This window comes from Micromys minutus, assembly GCF_963924665.1.
Source record: "Micromys minutus genome assembly, chromosome: 5".
NCBI lineage: Eukaryota > Metazoa > Chordata > Mammalia > Rodentia > Muridae > Micromys > Micromys minutus.
The window spans coordinates 66,395,261-66,420,666 of NC_137974.1; the positions used below are offsets into that span (position 1 = coordinate 66,395,261).

At 37.2% G+C, this 25,406-nt stretch overlaps 1 protein-coding gene across 23 annotated transcripts in view; it reads right to left on the reverse strand.

Annotated features, from left to right (window-relative positions):
* Positions 1-25,406, reverse strand: part of LOC308421223 (regulating synaptic membrane exocytosis protein 1) — a gene marked incomplete at both ends in the record, with an annotated part of 207,701 nt that overhangs the window by 86,823 nt on the left and 95,472 nt on the right. For 8 of the 23 annotated variants that reach the window (XM_080917501.1, XM_080917495.1, XM_080917499.1 and 5 more), the window contains one exon: positions 15,462-15,571. In XM_080917501.1, coding sequence (XP_080773627.1) covers positions 15,462-15,571 — 110 coding nt within the window. Of the gene's footprint in view, positions 1-11,817; positions 11,848-15,461; positions 15,572-16,677; positions 16,861-22,373; positions 22,446-25,406 lie in introns of all 23 variants that reach the window. The other 15 variants (XM_080917500.1, XM_080917492.1, XM_080917498.1 and 12 more) reach the window with 6 other exon arrangements.

Here is a 25,406-nt window from a genome sequence, read left to right on the forward strand (position 1 = left end):
AAAGGGGCACTCTGTCTCCTCATCTGAGGAGAAGTGTTCTCAACTCCCTTCACAGGTGACGGTGTGAAACCAACGTTACTATAAAATGGCGTTTTAATTGTATTCAACTGGCTGTGGCTGGTAAGCTATACATTAATCTGCATACTGAACACACTTCGCACATATGGACATGCAGGCATGCATGCACACTCATGTGGCATCTTTGGCTACAGAGAAGCCACCTGAAAACCACTTAATTGATAATCCTCTATGTTTTATAGGTATTCTTTCTATACCATGAACTCTGACCCATGACTTTCAATGAGCATCTGCTGCCTATACAAATGGACTTATTTAGAAAAGAAAAAGTTCCAACTTTTGTGTCTTGCATAAAGCACATACATAAACTTCAAAGTATTTTAAAATTGCATGTTGCATTTTTAGCTTCTTTGTGATATAATACATGAAGATATGTTTACCACTTAAGGCTTTGCTGTGGTAAGAAGCATCTGTGATAGACGGCAAACGGAGTACTCTTTAATCTGACTAACGTCAGAACCCATCATAATCTAGCCTGAACACTGTCTCTAACTGCCCTACTTTTACAAATGGAGAGGAAAGAGCTAAGGCACAGGTATGTGGCAATCATTCAAAAGCTTGCAACTGTGCTGATTGAGATCTAAATCAGCTATGTTCACAACTTACCTATTATCGATTCCCCTGAGGGATCAACCTCTCAAAAATTGTATGTGTGTAGAGTAGAGTGTGTGTGTGTGTATGTGTGTGTGTGTGTGTGTGTGTGTGTGTGTGTTAGAAAAGCCTACATAATCTTTGTACAATTCAGCCTCTAAAACAAAGGCTAAAGTGTGTATGGGAACGTGTGCATATGTGCATGCTTGTGTGTGGCAGAACATGTTTAAAACTTCAGCTCAGAACCTGAGGCATAAACGTGATCACACCAGCACCATTTCGATTTCTCCCTCACAGACGTCAGTGAACCAGACAGACTCCATCTATAACAGCACAGTTCTGAAGTTAGGCAATGGCACACATTTGCTTTGAAGGTTGCCCTAGAAGATGATACAGGGTGCCTGCCTTTAACTAGAAGACATCAACAAACAGCTTGAGGGAAGTCACTGGGAAACTTGTTAGTTACTTGATAACACAAGCAGTCAGAGGGTGCAGGATGAAGCTACAATGTGACAGATGTCAGGATTTTCAATGAAGCAATGAAAACTGAGGGTTTTATATGCTATCAACACTACAGAAAGCGTAAAGGTACAGAAAGGAAGTTTATCTTCTCTCTGGCCTCCACCTCTGTTCTAAATGCCTCTCTGCGCAACTTCTTCTTGCTTTGAGCATTAATGGACCTAGATATTTGTAGTTGTACTGAATAAAGAAAGCTTAAAGCAATGCAATGTAAACCTCAATTTCGTACATAATTGATTGTGAGCTCAACAGCCTCATCAAATATTAACTTTAAAAGAAACTTTCTTAACACTTGCTGGATCAAAGCTTTGCTATTCTTGCATTTAGTACCTAGCAGTTCTTAATAATACTTCCCAGAGGGTACAGGGACTGAACACCTGGCACGGGCTCCGTGAGTGACCTTTGGCTAAGTAGGGTGATTTTACCTTTAATAGATTAAAAACTCATTTCTTAATACGCAATATGTAAAGCCATACTCTATTAATGTCGCAGTAACACGTGAGCTGAATGTAAACTGTTTTCAGGGTCTTTATTACTAGTTCCAGAAAACTCTCAGTATACGGCCCTTACACACAAGAGAGGTTAAGAAGACAACTTTTCCATATCACCGGGATGAAGGCAATCTCCAAATGGATATTGTGACCCAAGATCACTACCAGACCCACCCAACTTTTCAGGAAATCCAACTGTCAAGCCTTCTATATGCTGAAGCTCAGATCTCAAACAGAAACAAAACACAGATAATCCTGATCATTTCCTTGAGCAGTGGAAAGGTTGCATAATTGCATTGTATTGCTCAGACCCCTTTAGTGTGTCTTTTTTTTTTTTTGTGACACCGTGCACGAATTTAGTATTAGGAAATAACTGTACATATTTTCACATAGCATTGAGGTGTCATTTTATAGTCATACCCTTGGTGTGAATGTGAGCACTACCTAACTTTGTGGCACACTTGTATTCTACTGTATTACTCAAATACAAATTGTGCAATAAAATGACACTCTACATACCAAGCTTCAAACCTAAGATATAATTCCACTCATATGCATTATTAATAGAATAAATAACAAAAATAATCAAAGCAAGATTTGTCCTTGGAATATTGATATCCCTCCATTATTTTGCTATAAGCAAACTTAACCACATATCAAAATTTCCAATATCCTTTTTCCAAAAGGACAATTGTACATGTTCATGTAGTGGATTCTCTTCTCTTATCAATTTTAACCCTAAAAGCAAAATTTAAATCTGAAATAAAGTACTCTACAGACCCAACTGAAAACTTTGCATTAGACTTAGTTTTTAAGTCATTCTGACTATTTGTAGATATTTTAAATAACACAATGATTAAAAAGCAACTTGTCATTCAATTACAAAAAGATTGTTTTAGAAAATTAAGGTATTCACTAGTATCTTTCATAAATGTGATATATTAGAACCAAATAGTTCCCATTATTTTACAATTACAATAACAATATTATGTAGTTTTAATAACAATTTAGTTTTTATATCATATTCAAAAGAAAAAGAAGTTTCCATTAGACTACTTTAACCATAATTATAGCTTATGAAAGTTATATTTCATTAAATCATTTATCTCCTACAGTTCCTAAGATGTAATCAGCATTTGCCATTTTATCAAAATGCTCTCCTGAGGAGTTAAAAGGCTGAAATTTGTCTCAGTCTCTATAGCCTGGGTGCTCTGCCCATGGTGGATAAACTGTAGCCAATGTTAGCACATACTTAGACAGAACTGTATTGAAGGAGATACTTTTTCTTCACAACAGTTTGTTCATTGTTCTGTGTAAATTCAGGTATTCTTTCTACAATGATGTTTGTCAAAATCCTATCAAGAACATAGAGAAGCAAACCTGCTTCTTCAGGAGCCACAAAGACGTCTATTATTTCTCCCCTTCTGAAACTCAAAAAAACAAAAACAAAAGCAAAAACAAAAACAAAACCCTCCAATTTAGTAGCAGTAACTTACAAAAACTACTAATAATTTTTCTCATGGAAAGTATTCTATAGCACTGAAAATAAAGAGGAGAGCTAAAAAGCATTTATCTTCTGTGGAGGAATTTTAATCTAGCAACGTGGCTACTCTTGCAAGGGATTGAATACTAAAATCCTATCAGGCTGGAATTCGGACACATTCTTAGTACACATTCTTTAATTCCTAACAATGAAGTTAATGTTTGTTTGTAGAAGGAAGCAGCAATGTTTGAAAGTGATGTCTAATTGAGGGGCACACAAAGTGAAGAATCAGAGAAGGATTTGACAGAATGAATTAGAAAACAGCAGAGAAGCTACTTATGAGCAGGCAGAGAGAAAAGAGGAAAGATGGTGGTGGTGGTGGTGGTGTGTGTGTGTGTGTGTGTGGAGAAGGTATCCAGAGGACAATTTACTATATAATAAGTTCTCTATATCATATGGTTACTCAGCTATGGGTATCAACCTTGCAGGCACATTCCTTTACCTACCTAACCTCCTCCCGCACCACACACACACATTTATAGCAGATGTGCAGTCTGGTCTTCATGTGAGTCTCCTAACCTTGGAGCAGGGGCTGCCTCTGTTGCCTGGAATTGAATCTGCTTTCCCTACCTGGACTGTCTGGTTGGGCTTCAGCTGGGGAGGATGTGGCTATACCTTCTGGGTATACCTTGGTGTCCCCAGGTGAGGTGCTATGTAAGAGGGACTTCCCCATTTCTATGGAGAACGGGAGGTGGTAATGTGGAGGACTTTGTAAGAGCAGAACTGGGAGGGGAAGAAGGAGTTGGACATATTAGGATGTAAAGTAAATAAAACAATCAAATACTGGGCAAAAGACCCTTCCATGCACAAAAATAAAGGATAATAAGAAAAAAATACTCTTAAACGTGAGTCATATTTTCAGAGTCCCCTCTTGCAATTTTATTTAATAAAATATTTTTAAAAGATTAATAATTCTTAATATTTGTTAACTGAGTATTGAAATTTTTATACATCACTTCCAGAGACGATGTTATGTTGAAATGTTTTCATTTACCTGAAATGTTTTAAATGTTATAGTTATATGTGATTTGATAGCATTCTAAGTTAAAATAGTTTTTGTGTATTTACATTTATGTAAAAATGGGTATGTACTAATTTAAAGATCTGTAAAACTAGGAATAAGCTTACATTTTGATATTTGGGTCTGGAGATATGGTCAGTGATAAAAAGCTGTTCTTTCAGAGGATTCAGGTTCTAGTCTCAGCCATCTTTAGCAGTCCATGGTATCTAATGCCCTCTTCTGGCCTCCATGGGCACTGCATGCATGTGGTGTATGCATAAACTATTGGTACAGGCAAAAACACCACCTTAAAACTTATCGTAGTTTTAAAGTGCTTTCTGTGGAAATGATTTTAAATAAACAAAATAAATTTCTACATTAGCCTTCTTGGAATAAAAAATATTTTCATCATTGTCTTTGCAAACACTAGTTTATATGAGCCGAATTGAAACACAGTAACTTCCGGACAGAATATCTGAGCCCATTTTTGATGTACTACCATATCTCATATTTAGAAATGTTAAAATATCTGACTCCTACTTAAAGGACTATGTAGTGTTAGTTTGGAGAGATTGGAAGTCCTCCTTACCCCTGTACCTTCCAAGCAGAGAACGGATAAATGGCCTTACACCTGAAAGCCTTCAGATAGAAAGCGACATTCCACAACGACTCGGGTACTGATAACAGCTATACCTTCTTGCTAGAAGGTGATGCAATGAATGGCCCAGCTTGAGACGCATCCCATGGGCAAGCACGAATCCCTGACGCTGTTAATGGTCCTTTGCTATGCTTGCAGACCGGAACCTAGTATAAACTGCCTGAAGCAGATGCGGAGACTCACAGCCAATCATTAGATGTAGATTGGGGAGTCCTGTGGAGGAGTCAAAGACTCGGGGGAAGGATGGAGGGACTCGAAGAGGACAGGGATCCCACAGGAAGTTCAACAGAGTCTAACCTCGACCCTTGGGGGCTCTCAGAGCCTGGACCACCAACCAAATACTGAGCATGGGCTGAACCCAACCCCACAGATATGGGGTAGCAGATGTGCACCCTGGTCTTCATCCTGGTTCCCGACAACTGGAACAGGAGTTGTCAAATAAATCTGTTGCCTTCCCATGGATCCCAGTCTCCTAACTGAGCCTCCTTGTGTGTCCTAAGTCAGTGTGGATGTGCCTAGTCCTGCAGTGACTGATGTTTCTGGGGTTGAGGAGGGTGGTGTGATATGCAGGTGGGCTCCTAATTCTCTGATGAGAAGGGGTGAGGAAAATGAGGGTAGAGGGGCTAAAAGGAGAGGGGGCTGATATTGGGATGTAATGTGAATAAATAAAATAATTTAAACAATAAATATTTTCTTCGAAGCACTGTAGTTTACAAAGTAAATTCAAACCTAGAGATGTAGCAGAGACAAACAATACATTGTAGAGAATAGAAAGTACTAAAACATTTAAAAAGACCTGGCTGATTGAACTGCAGTAGGTAAAAAAATGATACCAAGTCTGAACGCAGAGGCATTTTAAACATACATGGATCTTAAAGAACTCTACCTGGTAAAGTGGGCTGACATTTGATGCTTTGAGATGTGATACTGTCGGGACCGAGAGACAGTTTTCCTTGCTTAGAAGCAGTATGGTAAAAAATATTAAGAAAAAAAATTGGGAACTGGCTGCATCTAGAGCTGAGGCTGGTGGTTCTTTACAGTTCAGTTCTCTCTGAAATGCCTCTGTTTTATTCATAGTTCCTACTTATAAAGAGGAGGGACTCCTGAGAGAACCTCTTTTGCTATTTTCTTTATTGTCCCTCCAGACTTATGGAAGCAGAGACTACAATGATTCACTTTGGGGCTCTATTACATGCTTTCTGACATTTTAAACTCACCAGTTTACCCAAGTGTAGGCGTTCAGAGAAAAATGAGCTGACTTTTACATCATCTCTGTCAAGCTTAGCCTTAAGAGAGAGTGTCTTCTATTGATGATCAACCCTACGCTCAGCCCCCAGTAAGCCCCAAGCAATTGGTCGGGTTCTCACTTATGTCTGTCACCATCACTGTCATATAGACTAAGCCTGAAAATACACCTGTAAAGCGGCCCTCACGCTACGTATTTCCCAATCCCAGAGCGCTTGCCTTATAGAAAATGAATTCGCTTGCAAGTATAGAAATGATTTCGATTGTTCTTGAGCCTCAACATAATTCCTCTTAGATATTATGCAGTATGCAATAATAATGGGGACAGTAAAAGATAACCTTTATCCAACATGAGAATCACAAACGGCTACAAGCCGTTAGCACCCGTAGAGTGAATATTTACAAAAATTACAGAAGAGAGTCTATTTGATCTAGATAATTGAAAAGGCACACTGGCACAGGTGAAAAAAATATTTATCAGAAAATTTCTCACATCACAGTGCAGCCATGTGATCTTGCCTTTTTCTTTTAGCTTGGTTTGTTTCCTAGAAACTGCCTAAAGGATGCATGATAGCTCTCCTCAGGTGAAAGACAAGCCTGTGAGCTCCTGCATTATAAAATGCCTCTGCCCAACAGAAATTGGCTAGCTCTGGATGGAAGAATCATTTTCTCTAGCTCTTCTGCACTAGTCAAGGTCAAATAGTTGCCACAAAGAAACAAAGAGCAGTCTTCTTCACTGAAAGGTGATACATCGTCAAAGGGCTGCATGAACACTGAGTTCTCTGGTACGAAGTGGAACTTGCCTTTAGGGGTCAAATGACCTCTAATGTTTAGCCATCTTACTCACGGTTCCAACATTAACAACAGTGATGGACTCAGCTCATTTGAAAGGCCCCTTTCCCAGGTCTGTAGTATCTGAAGAACATAAAGAGCTAAACAGTGCACATCAAAGAGACAGTGCATGGTTGTACACCATGGTTGGACTTTTTTTTTTCTTTGAGTTCTTTACAAATCTCAGGAGGAAGAGGTAAAGAAAGTCTTTGATGAGGCAGGTATATCTTTCACACTTGTTATGTGTGAAATATCTAAAGCTTTAATGACTGTTATAATGTGGTTTCTAGTAAATACACTGAACAAAACAGGACGTGAAGGTCAAAACCATAACTTCTAGATCATGTGATTTACTATCTGTCTTTCTCAGTAGCTAATTTTAAAGATGCTACAATGATCAAGTAAACAAATCCAACACATTATTTATAATATATGCTGAAGTAAAAAGACAACGCCTGAATGATGCAGCTCCAAAGATTAAGGAATATGAACCTTCCAAAAATATTACCTCACTCTCCTCTCTCTAGTTGGCTTTGCCCCTCACAGAGCTCTCTATTGCCCTCTTGAGGCCACAGTTAGGGATGGAATCTAGAGTTTCATATACACTAAGCAAACATACTACAATGTTCCTCAAAATTCTAAATATTATAAATTATAACCTACAAGAACAGAAAATGCCTGATCTTGCCTCTTATGCTATCTTTTAAATTATAGTTTGTGATAAAAATATAATCTTTTGGTAATATTTAAAGATGGGAATACGTAAAATTTACAAATTACAAATTGGTTTACTTAGAGTTTCAAGCCTATATCTTCCCCTTTTTTTACCATTATAAACTATATCCTACTAGTATTATAAGTGATTAATGACTTATCCTATAATTAATGCAACAGAAACTAAGAAAATATACATTTTCACTTCTACATAAATTCAACCTAATTAAGGTTAATGCTATTTTACCATAAAACTTACTTTGCATAGCCTAACCCTCAAAGCATTTTTGTCATTGTTTAGCACTGAAAAGTACAGGTAATATGCTTTAGCATTCATTATAAAATGTAGATGAAAAATGCAGTTGACTAAAAACATCCCTTAAATAGCTTTAACAATCTTATTACACATTTCATCAGTCTGGTAGAAAACAAACTGTAACAAAATGTCATATTTTTTTGTTCCTTTGAAATAATTACTTAAACTCTAAATGATTTTAATTATTAGGTGTATAAATTACACATGCCTTATAATTAAGGAAAACATATCCTTTAGAAAACACAATGAAATGTGTTCTGCTATGATTCAATATTGCTTCCAGGAGCCAGAGATAATGCACTTAAGTACCATATAAAGGCAAAGAAATTAGAAATTTATCATGACAATAACATTTTTCTCACCTTGAAGTCATTTAATTTCTGGTTCACTTTTGATCTTCGTTTATCATTATTTCGATCCCCCAAACTACATTCATGGGCTCTTTAAAACTGTCCAAGAAATGTAGCAGAGAGGGAAAAATCGGCTTACTTTCAGAATGAATGATTAAAAATAGGCCTAAAAGCAGTCTGTGAAACCGAAAATGATAACATCTCTCAGCTTTCAACACAGAAGGAGCCAAAGGTAAATTAAGTTGTATAAATATTTGCTTATGATTCTTCACCTGAATTTTCAAGCACGGGTTGTGATATTTATTTAGATTTAAAGGATCTGACTTGTTGTTGCTGTTGCTGTTGCTGTTGCTGTTGCATGGGTGATTTAAGGAGAAACCAGGCACAGATTCAGCTGAGTGATTCACAGCTGAAGGAGGAAGTGAATGTATGAAAACTAAGTGGTCTTCAAAATCACTGTATCATGAAAGAATCTGATGCATCTAGAGCAAAGACGATGGAACACACACTGTGAACAAAATCTGGGGCTACCTCACAGCACCCAAGGAAGTCCTTCCAGGCCTTAAGCCTGTCTTTCCACCCAACATGAGCATGATCCTGATGCTACTCTGTATGATTAGTAATCACCCAGTAAAACATGGCCTTGGAGTGCCTGTAGCAAGGAGAGTTTGAATAGGGTCCTCAGAGTGAGGCTCACCACTTACCAAGTGGGTGGCCAACAAGGGTTCAGGTTTTCAAGCTCCTGAAGCTTTAGTTACCTCAGTTAGAAAGTAAAGGCTATTAATACTTTTATACTGGGTTGTTGTGAAAATATGAGATTATGCATGACACTCTTAGTTGAGTGACCAATATATAGGGAATGATGAATTTTGTTTATCACTGATTATGCTCTGGAACATCACTAAGCTAGTCCTAGACAGGTAGACTGGGCAACGGTCTTCCCAGAACCGTTACAATCTTAGCACTGAAAGTGTTGCATCATTCCTGAAACACTGGAGTCTTCAGTTGTAAAATAACTTCATTTACAAATCATCGAAACAAAAGCAAACTAATGAGATTATTGGCCTTTGCGGTCAGTAAAGTCTGCTAAGTCCTATTGTTCATTTTCTTTGGGAACAAGCATTCAAACCACATGAATTCTCTCTTAATAGATTAAAAAGGTCTACATATTGCAGATAAGGGATTTCTATGCAGTAAACGTGTTTCTTCTTTTCAGCCTCAAACATGCCTTTGAAAAGAAAACCTGGACTTGCTTTAATTCCTTCTGGGCTGAGGGCTATTGTCAGTGGATAAACTATGCTACCTCAAACCCTATAGGAAGAACCCACCATCCTTAGCTTCTGAGTCTAGATGGATGAACTTTCAGATGTGCCTCTTTTGTTGATTCTAGTTGTGAATTATGTTCTGGGAGGCATATCTACACCCTAGCTCAGAGACTCAGCAGGGTGTATGTACCACCTGTCAGCCAGGGCCCACTGAACCATGGAAGCATTCACATATGATGGGGTCTGTAGCAAGGTTTTAAATGTTCTTCCTCATTAAAAAAAAATAAGCTTTCTGTTGTATCACATAGAGACTTTGTAGCAGTGCCTTTGGCTTTCAGCTGAAAGGAACATACAGAAAACTTCTAATACACTGTTACTCTGTATCTTTTGGAAAATGTATTAGAGTCAATTACAACATAAAATTTAAAATATTTTTGCCACATTGTTAACATTGCAAATTGAGATATGTTCTTCTGCATCTCAAAAAAATAACCCCAGCCACTTTTTTACTATTAAACATAAAGTTGCTTCTGATACATAAAATAGGAATATAAGATGCTCATGAGAAACAAGGAAGCAGCTTCTTAATTTCATTGAAAAGCCTTTTTATTGAGCCATTATTTGCCATTAACATGTCAAACATTATATGCTCAGATATGTACTTTATATTCCTTATGTATACTTGTATTCTTTATAAATTTAGAATAAACTGAATATCATCTGTTGATTATTAAATAGTATTGAACACTGAATTATTGGATATTAACTACCATACTAAGATTCACAACATATCCTAGGTATATTAAGAGTTATGAGTATAGAATTTGGTATTTGAGGTTTTAAAAACAGGATTCTCAAAGTATAGTGAAAGAAAGTGAAGAAAGCACCTTTTCATTCTCTACTACTGATGATTAGTAAAGGGCATGGCTCATATACATATGTATATATATGTATACATATATATATATTAGTATGTGTGCATATTGTGTGTGACCGAACATGTGTATGTGTGCCACTTGTGTGCAGGTACACACAGAGTTCAGATGAGAGAACTGCATGATGAAACTAGATCTATACGTGGTTGTGGGCTACTTAATGTGAATGTTGGGAACTGAACTCAGTACCTTTTCAGGACCAGAACATGTTCTTAACCACTAGGTCATTTTTCCAACCTCAAGGGCAGATATCCTGAATAAGGACGGTGTTGTGATCATGATTAGCTTTGAGAATTATTAAAATAAACAAATCAGTTCAAACTGCTTTTAAATCTAAAAAACAAATCTATAAACATCACACAATTAAAGCATTATTAAAACACGATTGTATCAATTTATAAATTCATATTCAAAAATATAATAATTGGACCAAAAATAAATTTGAAATAAGAAGCAATGTGGGCTGTACAAAAGTCCAGAGTGGAAGCCAAAGAACTTGTTTGAAATTTAAGTGAAAAGACCAAAAATAAGCTGTGATTCAAAAGTCAAAGAGGAGAACAAAAATATCTCAAAGGACTGAGTTGGTTGAATAATGAATTTTATATATATATATATATATATATATATATATATATATATATATATATATATGTATAATTATATATATCCCGTATCTCTCAGATAAATAGGATTAATACTCCAACAGTACTGAAACCCGGAGCTCTACTTAGGCAGCTGCTCCAAACATGCCTGACTGCAGTGACGGTGCGAAAGCCCACAAAGCTCATTCTATGTAGACAATCAGATGTATGGATTTTCTTTTATGGACAGTAGATGATACCCAGAGAGGGGAGATGGAAATCTGAATTGAATCCCTTATCCATGAGATCGGGGAAAGGGGATTAAACCAAGGAAACCCATGAAGAAGAAACAAATATGCCCCGAATCTTATATTCAATAATATATTAGCCCATAAGACATATATTCCTAATTTGCAGAATAATTATTTTAATTATTAATGTACATAAAGGAATTTTGCATCGTTGCTATTTTCAGCTTTAAAATGTTTCCCTCCTTGACATAAGTTAAATAACATGAGTTCGTTTAAATATGAAAGAATTAGTAAGTGGCAAAAAGTCACCTCAGAGAGGTAACTACCCATGAGATATCAGAGAAATAACTACCCATTAAATAACTCTGGTCATTACCCCGACAGTATCATAACTCTTACACATGATAAAAGTAATGGTGTGAATGGGTAAAAGTTACATTAATATTTACCTTTAGTGGAAGAGTTATATTTTTCTTGTTCTTCAATGAATTAAATGCACATAATGATGGAAACAAAAAAAAAGAAATCAGCAAATTTATAGTTAGACATGGAAGCATGAGTTAACAAAATGGCATGAATAATAAAAATACATAACACATAAGGTGACATGGCAAACCATGAGGAAGTCCTACATGTATTGAAATTAACCCAAAAATGAATACAGCAATCCGAAGATTTAAACAAAACAAGGATATCAGGAGATAACTTGTTTGATATTCTCTTGCCTTTTAAGAACAGCACAGTTTGGCAACAACTTTAATGACATGTTTTAATTTAAATCCACCAGTGTCTCATGCTGCAAACATACTGAAAACATACTTAATCTATAGAGAAACTTGAACTATAAAATGGCCATTTCCTGAGTTGAAATTGTATGTGATTAATCCCGTTTCTGTATTGAATAGAAGTTATACACGTTATAGCATGGGGATACTTCTGTCGCATTTTATGTGAACAATATACATCTTCATGTTGGTAGTCTTTTCTTTTCCTTCAAATGCACTATAGCAAATATCTCAAGATGAAATTATCCACCTTTTGAAAACTACATGCCCTAGTTGTTTCATAAAATACTACATATAACCACCTTACTGTTATATTCTTTGTTGCAAAATAACTTCTGTCCTCATCTAAAGGGAGTGGTCAGCATTGTTTCAGGTTGTAAGTGGTACATGCAATGTCAATATACTGAACCATTGGCTTGCCCTTAGCTGTTGGTCTGGAAATAGTCTTTACATGCTTCATTAAGAAGCATCAGTGAAATGCAAAAGTGACCTGCTCGGTTTCAGAAAAAGCACACATTTTAATACAATCAATCATGACTGCCTTTGTTTTATGTAAAAGGACACCATATTTTATTCAATGCAGACACATAATCGAAGAAATTTCAAGAAACTCTCTGCTTTCAATTTTTACATCCTACCAAGTGTACCCTGAAGTATAGATTATATATTAAATTACTCTATCTCAAAATAGATATTGTAATTATCTGCTTTTCCTGCCATCGACTTTTACATAACCAGGCTTCGAAGTGTGAATGGCCTAGTGATCCATCTTCTGAAAGGCAGCTTCAAATATTTTTAAAACAATAAATAAATGTACCTTTTAAAATTATAGTCCTCAAATTTGGAAAATCTGTTTATAGCATAGGCAATACAATAATTGATGAAAATTAAGAGAATCTATCCAGCAAATCCAATTATTTTTGTATACAACTTATGGTACTAGCATAGATAATCATGTACAGAAAAACTGTTTAATAAAATTAATGACTGTATCAAGAGATTACATCACTTTCTAGGAAGCTAAATCACTCACAGTATTCATTCTTACCAATGAGCTGTTGATCAACTGAATTACTTTTAAAACCAGTAAGCCAGGCCTTCATAAAAGATTGAATAAGAAAAACCAAAAGTTGTGAATAGGGGCTTAAGCAATCACAGATAAACCAGAGTCGATGTTAATTTGCACACGAGACTGCAACCCAGCAAACCCATCAAAGGGAAGTGACTGACATACCTATATCACATTAAGAACAGTGAAAATTTTCATAAATAAACTGTGCTAAGGCATAAGGCATTGACTAGTTCATCAATCGAATTGCTTTCAAGGGTCAGTGTGTCTCGTGAATGGTTCAGTATGAAACACACCCAGAAGATGATGGAAGACAATCACATCATTTACAAGTCCCAAAGCATGGATCCGTATCTTAGAGTCACACCTCAGAATGCTTAGATGAAAGACTACATCATGACTGTTCTGCTCTAGCACCTCTGTCTATCCCAGAATGTTTCAGGAACCTTCAACAGCCAACTGTATTTACGAAATTATTTTTTATAATAAATAGCAAAATAACTCCAACAGTCTCACGCCCGTCCATCCCCTTCTTCCCACCTCAATTCATCCACACACACTGATGTTTGCTCTGAAAGACAACTGCAAGTATGGATATCGTAAACAGTAGATATGAACAATGAGACATCAAATTGAGAAATAAACAAACGGTCCACAACATTACTATAACCCACAGTGCACCCTCATATACCATGGAGTGCTTTACTTACAACAGGAGGAAATGCAAAGAATTGTAGGAACACATGACTTGCTAAGTTTGAGTGTGACCAGTAACACTGGATCTACAGTGAAGCATCCAAATTTATGGTTCGTTCAGTTGTGCAACAAGAGCTCATGAATGAGTGAGTTAACACATCATCATCCAATTGTTGAAAAATTAGAATTTTGACAGATGTATTGCTGGTGTAGTTCAAATAACATTAACTTTTCTTGCTTAATCATTTCAAAACATTCCAGAAAGGGGAAAATAAAAACCTGTATTGGAAGTGTGGATTCTACAATCGATTACTGGTATTTTAGAAAGGAGTTTCATCAAGACTGCATTCTCCCAATTGCCTAAATGTATCCACTCATCTGATCCCTGAACACTAAATCACGGTATACTAACAAGAAACGTGATTCTAGAATAAAGCCACAAATCTGGTTGTTGTAGCTTTTGGTATATTTGACAGTTATCAACACCACTTATTCACAAAATTCCTATTATCAAGTAACCCGCATCGTAAAACAGACCGCGTCAATCGCTGAAGCAAGGCGAACTGGGAGGGAGCAGTGGCTTTTATAGCAGCAACAACCAGGAGTGTTGGGAGAATTCAGACTCAGTCACCCGTGCGTCCACACGATGCATATGTGCAACACACATGGTACTATGCTTGTTAAGCCACAGCCCCGAACAGGAGAAAAATCCAACAATTCTTTTAGTCTTTAATAATAAATTCAATAGAAAATGCTAATGTCATTTACTTACTAAGAAACGGGTCAGGAAAAAATAGTATTTTAGTCCAGTATTTCAAATATTTAACTCAGGTACTTTGATCCTGGTTTCTATTAAAGTACACCTCCCATCCACCAATCTCTCTCTCTCCTCTCTCTCTCTCTCTCTCTCTCTCTCTCTCTCTCTCTCTCTCTCTCTCTTTCTCTCTCTCTCTCTCTCTCTCTCTCTCTCTCTCTCTCCCTCTCTCCCTCTCTCTCTCCTCTCTCTCTCAAACAAAACAACCCATGTTCACTTAATATAAGAAACCCAGGCAATGTGGCTCATAGGAAAATAACAAATATGTGTGTCGAATAATTTTCATCATCAAACTGGTTAAAAAATTCTAGATGTTGGCAATGGAGCTAAAACAGAAAACACTAATGCATGACCTATTGATCATATTTAATTTTTAAATTTTTCAAAAACAAGGTAAGACCTTCTGTCCGCTCATCAATTAGCAGATAGCACCGAGGTTTTGAAATTATGGATCACCTAGTTTTGTGCTTTTGCAAACTGTTAAGAACTCCATCTACCCTGTTAAACAATCATCTAAATTCAGTCAATCGCTCACTCAAACACCGCCAACTGTTACATGGCAGGAACCACTAGAACTAGGTGCTGGGGGGTAAAAGTGCAAGAAACCGAAACTCTTAAGATTCAGAGAGTCGCAGAGGATCCCAAGAGCAAATTTAACTAAACGGGGCATTGAGAGGAGAAGGTTCTCAACTCCGGGTGTTTGGACAGACATCTCTCGTGTTTGGATACCTTGTTCTATACTGCCGCTTCGAACTGGCACCTGCGGGAGCTGTCTTCCGCGGCGGCTGCTGAAGGATGTGTCTGCTGGAGACTGGGTTGGGCTTCCTTGTCGATGCGTTCTGTAGGCAAACATCAGAAGTAGGATGAAACTCAATACGGTTCATAGAGAAAACTAAAAAAATTAAAAAAAAAAATGCCTTTTCCAGTCACCACTAAAATAGTCATAAAACAACTAAATGGGTTCTTAGAAGTGGGATCGGATGTCTTACATCACACACACAAAAGGGACACTATAGTAAGAAGTTGAAGGGGACAGGGAAGGACCTGCCCTACACATTCTGCATGCTGAATTCTTGAATGAAGCAGAATGGGACCCTCCCACTGTCTCCTACATCTCTATGAGGCTGTACTTTCTTAAAGACATTTATTTATTTATTGGTAGTATCAGAACAGAACTGACCACAGCCTCTGGATGTTAAAGTACAGAAATAGCCCTAAAGGCACAGTCCAGTCAGCTCCCCCGTGGCTCCCACTACACTGGGACATACTTGAGAGGCATTTGGAGTTCTGAGCTCTTAATGCACAGCCTGACCCTAGTTACCAACCGGTTGTGCACTCTTTTTAAATCAGAACCAACAGCAAACCTTGAGATGGATTTTCAACAACCCTGGACACACACTCCAGGATATTCCAATGGAAGGATTAATATTGGATATGAGAATATGGAGAAGCATGCAGGTCTACTTCATTCTCACCCAGATAAAGCTGATGCTCCCCACCTGCTGGCTTTCAAAAACTTCCTAACTAAAGACATTTTAAACACTATGCGATTCTATGAATACATATAAAGGGTTACTTTTAGAAACCCTTTTATATTTTAATAAACAAATGCATACTTTAATTCTGCATCATAAAAAATAATCAACTCATCACTAAACACTTCAGGTAAAAAAGTAGGTATGATATGCCACACACAGATGAAAGGACAGCACACAGCCAGGTTCGGTTTTTGATGGCAGCTAACTCGCAGGAACTAGAGAATACGGCCAGCACAGTGGGTAGATGTGAGTGGTAGAGAATATGGGAGCGGGTCAAGTGCCACAAAGCAAAGATTAAAAACTATGGTGTCGTAATGAGTGAATGCTTCGGGTTCGCAGGAAAGAACAACACCACACCAACACCCGGCAGTGGGACACGAATGCTGGGCTGGACACTGAATAGCAACCTTGTCAGAAGCGGAGAAGGCGGCGCCGACCCTCCGGGGGCAAGGTGGTGCATAGAACACAGGGTTCTGACACTAGAGTGCTCGCTCGACCGCGAGCGAGTGGGATGCTTTCCCCTAATGACAGGTTGATCGGTTGCTCTTGGGATTGCGTATCCCCTTCTAGAAAGGCATGATGGGAGAACCCTAAAACATTAGTGCCAAAAAAGATCTTCAGTCAGCAGGTTTCATTAACGTTACACCAACACATTTGTCCAAGGAAAACCTGGATACTCTTAATGTACAAGAGGAACACTTCACCACACAGTTATTTAGATGAAAACATCACTGTTGACAATCCACAGGTATGTAACATTATAAAGAACCAACCTAGGTTGCCCTCTGAGAATCAACTTCTTAAGAACCCTCCAGAGTCAAAGACTCAGTGTTTTATTGGTTTATTAAACTGCATGTCCAGGGTGTCAATCACGTAGATCAAAAGGCAGGAACACAAAGATTTGGTGATTGAATGAGTGTGTGCTACTACAGTGATTAACACCTTCGTATTCCATAACAATGTGGACTGGAAATGAGTGTATGTTTTTTATAATGTCCATAATTCAATGGTGTAAGAAGCAAGTCTATGGTAAACAGAAAGCCAAAAATAGCATGGCTCTTCAGTTTAGTCTGACTAAGGAATAAAAATGGAACTTAAACAATATTTTATTGACTGCTACACCCAGTTAAGTGGTTAATGTGTGGGAAAAATGGGTTCCATTAGATATGGCAGTATTTGAATGTATTTGTGAATACACCAGTAGTTATCCTCATATGGTATTCAAAAATCATTATGAAGCATTTTCGGAATTAAGTTCTAAGAATTAAGATGGGATCACAGACATGCATGTGTGTATCTCTACACATGACAGATGCATACTTTTGCCTCTAGCGTCATTTCAGTATTGTTTTGCTAAGTGATGTGACTTAAGTGACTGCCATGTATGGGCAAGAGTTTAACAACACCTCATCCTTACTAATAGCAATAGTGAAAAATGTGTTTATTGTCTTAAGTATCGAACAACCCATAGTGGTTACCCAAAAATGTATGCATGAAAACTGTGCTCCATTTTTATTTAGCTTCATATTCTTTCAAGTGAAACATTTCTTACAAAGAGACTGATCTTTGGTTTAAGCTATGCCTTCCATTTCAGAACAATAGAGAAGGAAATATCAGTTTTCAGAGAACGTGCAGCTTATATCTGTAGTAAAGATGTGTTTTATCCTCTTGGGCTGTGGATTACGGCTTTATCAGTTACTGATTCATGTTCTGAAACATCACCTGCCATTGCTGCTTCCAAGGTATAAATAAACTTGTGATGTTCTACTTAGTCACATAGTTCATCTGTTTGGAATTGACTCTCACATTAACTCAACCATCTGAAACTGGCTGAGAAGTGAAGAATTTATATGACCATATTATTTACAACACCAAACAAGGTTTAATCTATTCCTCTTTGTAAGCTATTATCAAAAGAATCATAAATATATGTTTTTGATTGTGGCTTAAAATTAAATCGCACAGCTGTTACATTAGTAATAGAGTGTCTCTTGGATACTACAATTTCACTACAATCTTACTTGATCCTTTAATAAAATTTCTAAGCACCTAAGAGCAATTCAAGTGTGACCTTAGATAAGAATAATCTTTGTAGACTTTATGATTTATTCAATTATATGGAAAAGGGTATAACAACCATTTTCAGAAGAATATGAAGGGATTCTAGATGAATAATGTAGTGTTCTGGCTCCATAATATAACTTAGAGAATTGTGTTTGTAGTGGAGGAAGGCTGGCAGACTCTGAAAAGAGCCATGATGTTCCAAGTCAAATAGTTTGCATAAGACCTGTTTTACTTATTTTTCTGTTACATAAAATAACTGTCCACATGTCCCAATAACAAAAATGTTCTTGCTACAGGTCAATCTATGGAGTGCAGACTAGAGTAGAAATAAAGCTACTTTAATGGAGTAAGAGAGATAGATGTGGTCCCAAGCTTGAGTTTCAAAGGAATGAACTGGAAAAGCAATGGGCACAGTGTTGCGGAGGAGAGGTGAGGTGGTAGGGTTTGTTTAGGCAAATAAAAGAAGACCTGGCCAAGGAATTTCAAGGTACAATAGTGTAGAGCTGAGAGCATCAGGGCTGTTGAGCCTTGATACTTCTCACAAAATCGGGTATCCTAGGAGGGAAAAGATGTAAAAACAATGGGAGAGACTTAAAATGATCCTGTTAGAGAAGAAAACCAAACATGGATGGAGGAAAAATAGAAGTAAGTTTTAAGAAATAATAATGTAAATAATAATAAGATCCTTAATGTCAGTGTAGGGGCATCTACATTCCAGGTTCTATGTGTGTGTGCGCGTGTGTGTGCCTGTGCATTTACAAGGATGCGTATGTGTGCATATCTGTGATATTTTGTGCAGTACACATTTGGGATGGTAAGTGCTACTATGTTGTAAGTAAAATTGAGGATCATCCATTAACCTGCAAAAGAGAGAGGAGTGCTAAAGACAGGATTCACACAGGTGTGCTGAGAATGAAAGAGCCTTATTTTCTGAAGGTTCACATAGCTGTATGCAACTGATGCTTTACATCTGTGCTGTCCACCCGACTTTGGAAGGGGACAGGGTCATAGACAGAATAGAGGGACTTGTGACATAATTACTGGAACAAAACTTGTTCTTATACCATGGGACAGAAAATAGAAAGAATTTCTAACAAAATGGACACCTTAAAAATTGAGTGATATAGTACAATTTAACAGAATCATGATCCACAAGTTTGGAATGTAAAAATGTCTGTAAAAATCACATTTAATGTGTCTGCTCTGTATCCTCTATCATGACTCTACACATACATGCATACAGTAGCTCACTGTCAGCAAGTGTGTTTCTAACTATTTACCCCTGGATTCCCTCACCTCCTAGCTTTGTACATCTTACTCTACAGTGTGAAGTTGGTCACAAACATGGTTCACCTCAAAGCCTTATATCTTTAGCCAGACATTTCTATTTTTGCAACAGTCACAACGGGAGCTTAAAACTCCAGTTTGGGGAATTTGCTTTCAATGACTTGGTAAGGGGATGAGAATGCACGTAGTATTAACGTCCCTAATGGTTTATTCAGTGCTATCCTATTACAGGCCTACAAACACCCTTCCCATAGCTACAACACATAAAAACATGCAGCTCTATGCAATTATAAATGGTGGTATCAGTAAACATCCAGCAGTCCAAATTCAGAATCAGGTATCACAAAAAGAATGGCGCAGGAAGGAGATGTAGAAATGATGGGGGCCGTTCTTGGCTGAACCAGGATGGAGGTGAAGACAGGCTTTATTTTACAAGGGGGTTTTCTTTGGCTTCTTTTCTTGCTTGCTTGTTTTGTAATATTGTGACTTGTTTGTTTTTTTTTTTTTTTTATTTATCTTATTTCATTAGTATTCCTTAGAGGCGTTTGTTATTTTCTAATGAAAGACAGAAAGGCTATGGACTCAGATGAAATTGGCCATAGGGAGAAATTAGGAGGAATTGGTAAGGGGACCTTAAACAGAATAGATCATATAAAAGCCAGTCCAATCTATTAGACAAAAAATGAGGGTTGGGGAGAACAGGAGACACAGAAAGAGAGACACAGGAAGAACTTCTAACAGGTCATTGTACATTTCAAAACGTTTTCTTGTTTGGCTGTGACATCCAATGACATGTCAAGGGTCAATTTTCAATTTGCAATGTAGCCAAGTGGGAGAGTGATTTCCTAACAGTTGCAGGGCACTCACTGGGTTTCACCATCCCAGGCATTAGGAAAGAAGGAAGGAAGAAAGGAAGGAAGGAATGAAGCAGAAAATAAGTGAAGGGAATAAAGTAGGAAGAAAGAAAGGAAAGGTGGAGAAAAGGAACCAATGTGCAAAGTCTTTACATGGTGGACTAATTCATCTTAGCAACAGGGCTGTCCTTCTGTCGAACTCAACTCAGCTCCTGCAGAGATGTGACCTAGAGAATAAGTCAACTGTCTTGTAACCGGCATTAAACAGTCTGCTTGAAAATTAGCCACATAGCTTAGATTTCCAAGAAAATCAATAAGGTAGGTGAATCATCAACAAACAATATTAAAAGCTAGGGTTTTCAGCTGAGCCAGAAATAAAGGATGTACAGGCATCTACGAGACCTGTTTGCCCTAACTGCTAGTATCTGTCTGGTAGTATCCTGTGCTTCCATTCCCACAGTCCCATGGCTTTTACACTGCCTCCTCTCATCACCCTTTGGAGTCTCCCTAGCTGCTTCTTTGGTAAAGTATAATCTCTAAAGGATCGATATCTCTGTGGATCGTTAGATTTCAGCAGAGCTTCCCTTTCTCCAGTCTAAGCAACCCTTTGACACCTCCTCTCTTCATGTGTAGACCTTGACTTGGCAATACCGCTTTGGAAATGCTGATCACTGCTCTCTCACCCAGACTCCAACTCCAAGTGACACATGTTATGACCTGGTTGTATATGGAACTGTGCAGGCTCCATCTGGCTCAAGCCTTTATAGCAGCCCTAATGGAGGCTTGTCATCTATTCTTGGGTATTTTCGTGCATTTGCCAGTTTTCAAAGGGATCTGTAATTCTGAAACTCAAAATCGATTTCCCAGTGCCTTGGTTTAAGAACTATGAGTGTCTCCAGCATTTTCACATGGCACATCCAGGTCAGTTTTAACCTCTAAAAAACAAATCTCCAGTTCAATTTTTTTGCTTCCTTTTCTTTACACCCTAATCTACATTCTCTGTTCGAAAACAGTCACTTAAACTAAAGATTATTTTTCACGTTTTATCTATTTTTCTCATATTTCTCCATTGTCTCTGTAGTGTAGTTTTCTCTATTGATTTGCTTCAGTAAGGCTGGTCTACTGAATACTTTCAAATTCCAACACCTCTTATTCCACACGCCTGCTTTCACTCCACCTGCAATACAGGGGATATGCAAACACTAATCCATCTGTTTTCCCATTCATGCTGGTAAGAATTCTCAGACAAATGAACACATTTTTATTTATTTGTATTACTACTGCTCTCTGGGTGTTTCTGCAGATGTGTAAAAAAAAGTGTCAACATGCTGTACCTAGAGATACTCAACAATTTTGAAAGAGAACTGCAAATTACCAACCATTCCTTAGAGGTTTTTTTTTTTTTTTTTTTTTTTTTTTAACATGAACAGAGCAAATAAGTATATCTATAAAAATCAATTATTTTTTAGATTATACCTTGGTAGAAAATAAGACTTCTAAAAAATATGATACTTTTCAAATATTTAACACACACTCAGGTTATTGACATTTTCCCAGTTATGATTCACTTGAACCATTTAATGTGATTTCAGGAACAAAACATCAAGGTTCTAGCACACGTATGAGAGGGAGTATATGTTTAAGCCTCAACAGAAATTAGAGGACCCATGGAGGGGAAGGGAGCACTGGCTTGTTTATTAACACCCTCTATTTAAGAGGAGACTACAGAAGGACACTATTTCATCCCATCAGTGACTTTTCTGGCATGATACTCGACTCATTTCGCCACGCCCCAAGCATCAGGGTTTGAGCGTGTGAGCTGGAATGCTGGAGGAGAGGCAGGGCACACCCGAGTCTACGGCAAAGACGAAGGCAGCACCGCACAACATCAAGCCTACCTGTCTGCATCAGAGGCTGTGCCTTTCCTAGACTGTTTTTGGATGCTAGATCTTTCAGACTTTCTGGAGTGCCTGTGGGGATGAAATGTTAAAGAAATACAAAATAGATGATAAATAAAGCTACATTCACATCACACAATGTAAAAAAAATAACAAAATCAAAAACAAAAAATACAGAGACATGAACAATGGCAACTAGTTTACCCAAATGGTTTTGTTGGTCAATGCTTTTCACAATCAAAAAAATTATATACACACACACATATATACACACACACACACACACACACACACACACACACACACACACACACATATATATATATATATATATATATATATATATATATATATATATATATCAAAATGAGTGCTGGGTGGAAGACAGGAGTGTCTTATAGAAGATGGGAGATGCTGACATTGCATTAGTTTAAACAAGTACATCCAGTGCAGTGATCCAGCATGGACCCTGACAGTAACTTCACACGCCAATGAATTAAAGGAAGTGAGGAAAGCCAGGATGAGCAGGGTTGTGAGAGTAATGGTTTAGGTGCTGAAGGACCACACAAGACTTAACAGACAATTTATGTTGCAGTTGAAACTCTGGGCTCTAGAGTATTTTTGTTTTCTATCACACACATATGAAGAGGTGGGGGGAAGACAAAGAAAAATGCTGACAGAAGGAAAAACATTTAAGCCGACCATGAGAATTGTCTTTCAATGGAGATAGTAAGGATGCCTAGGTAAGCAGGGGGAAATTCAAAGGCTCACCTAACCACACCCGGTATAACAGAGAATAAAGTCTGTGATTTTAATTTCAAAAAGTACACATAACACTCAACACCTGGAAATTAAGATGTTATTTCCTTCCAAAAGCAATACATAAAGTGAGAGAGAATGAGAGATAATATTTAATGCACCTTACAGATACCTATTTAGCCTTAAATGTATAAACTATTAGGTTAAAAGAAACCACTGTTATGTGTAGGTATTTGTAATGTATAGGTGTATATAAACTTAGGACAGCTATGTCTATAAGGTATATAACATAAGTTGTGTATATACATATAAGATACATATATATCTAAATAGTTATTACAGTTGTGATAAGTCAGATATCATTTCACATAGTTGCTCATAGTGGTACAGACTTAATAAACAAATAATATAAAGTATCATGGTCTTCCAACACATACTTTTCAAAAATCATAAGAATATTAATTTTGTGTTATTATTCAATCTTTACAATTCACACCTATTATATTCTCCAAAGCCCTTTCTTTGTTGAGGCATGTACCTGCTCTTAGAATTGTGGGCATCCTAATTAAGTGCCTCTTGGATACAAGACACACACAGTAAAGCCAGCTCACACCATTTTTCTTTGCTGATACAGGCATGAGTTCTTCAGCCAGAAGAAGGTACAACCCATGCAAATGGTTTCCATGGTGTCTAGGAACTAATGCTTGTTTCTGAAATAGAGGACATTTTGGAAGCCACAGCACAGAAGTAAATGGGGAGTGGGAAAGTGAGAAGCGGGGTAAAGAAGATGGAAAGGCAGGAAATCAAAGGAACAGTTATGTGTTACTTAGGAGAGTTTGTGTGTGGTCCTAACCATGGTCAGGATAGCTGTCCGAGAACCAGAGAACCCTTTTCTTCCCTTAGAGGGAGGAAAGATGAGAACTAAGTTTTGTATGTTTTTCTGCTTACCACATCTTTCACTCACCTGACAAGCTTGTTCATGTGGGAGGCAACCTTTGTGTATGTCTGGAATATGTCTATGAATCAGTTACATGAAAATCTCCTCGAACAAACGGAAATTGTTACTAATGAAAGGGGAAAAGGTGTGTGCGCACCTGAGTACTTATGTTTAAATTGTTGTGGCTGAAGGCAGGTATGAACATGGTTACCTCACAGATGAGAAAAGCAGCCATCATATAAGGGCTTGAAAGTGATTTGTAAGAAGTGTTTAGGATAAAGGACATAGTAAAACAGTTCCACACATCTCCTTCCTTCAATCTTTTTGTTAAGGAGACTTTTTTTCTCTTTAAAGGACATAATAAATTTTGTGAAAGATTCTACTAATTACACCTACAAGAATATGTGCTTATAATCCTTGTAACTACTTAATGTCTTTATAATTCTTAAATATACTTGGGATATCCTCAAATAAAGCAAAATGATGCATATTTAATTGCTCAAACTCAATGTACAGAAGGAACAGAAATGAAAATGCTCAAGATTATTCTTTTTCTAGGTCTATTTTCAAAGATATGGATACATTGTATATTTAAGTCACACCTGTTTTGATATAAGTAGAAGACTAAGATGGGTAAAATAGGAATGTTAGAATGACCCATCTATATTCATGTAATATGCAACAAAAGTTACTGATCAGATGATCACAAACTAGGTCACAGGGAGAAAAATGTAGTGATGTATTTCTGTCAGTTTAGAGTTCTACTGTCGAGATTGTGGTGTAGTTGGGTTACCACTGTAACATTACTCAATCAAAACCTGCTTAGATCTGTCAAATATTTTGTTTAAAAACTGCTGTGACCGTGACAATGACAACTTTTTAACTGATTAGCTGCTGCAAAAAATATGGGGTTAGAATTAGGTGGTCACTTGGAGTCTGGTAGAAGTGGAAAGTTTGATCAATATTATTAGGTTATACTTTGGTATATCAAGAAGTAGGTTATATTTTAACAAGAGTGGTGACAGATGATAATACTCTATCTGAAAGTTAGATGATAGACAAGAGAACTTTACTATAGAAATAATATTGAGGGTCCCAATATAACAATTTACAAAATATCACATGGTACCCATAGTATACATATGATGCTTGTGCCTTCATATGTCACTTAAAATTATAAAATGTTATTTATTTTAGTGGAATCTGACAATCCGAATTTAATACCAAGGGAAAAAAGTAACTAAGAATACGAACTGTTCTTCTACATCCAATACATACAAGATTTGATTATATTATTTGTGGACTTGAGTAAAACAGAAAAGTCCATAAATAAAGCA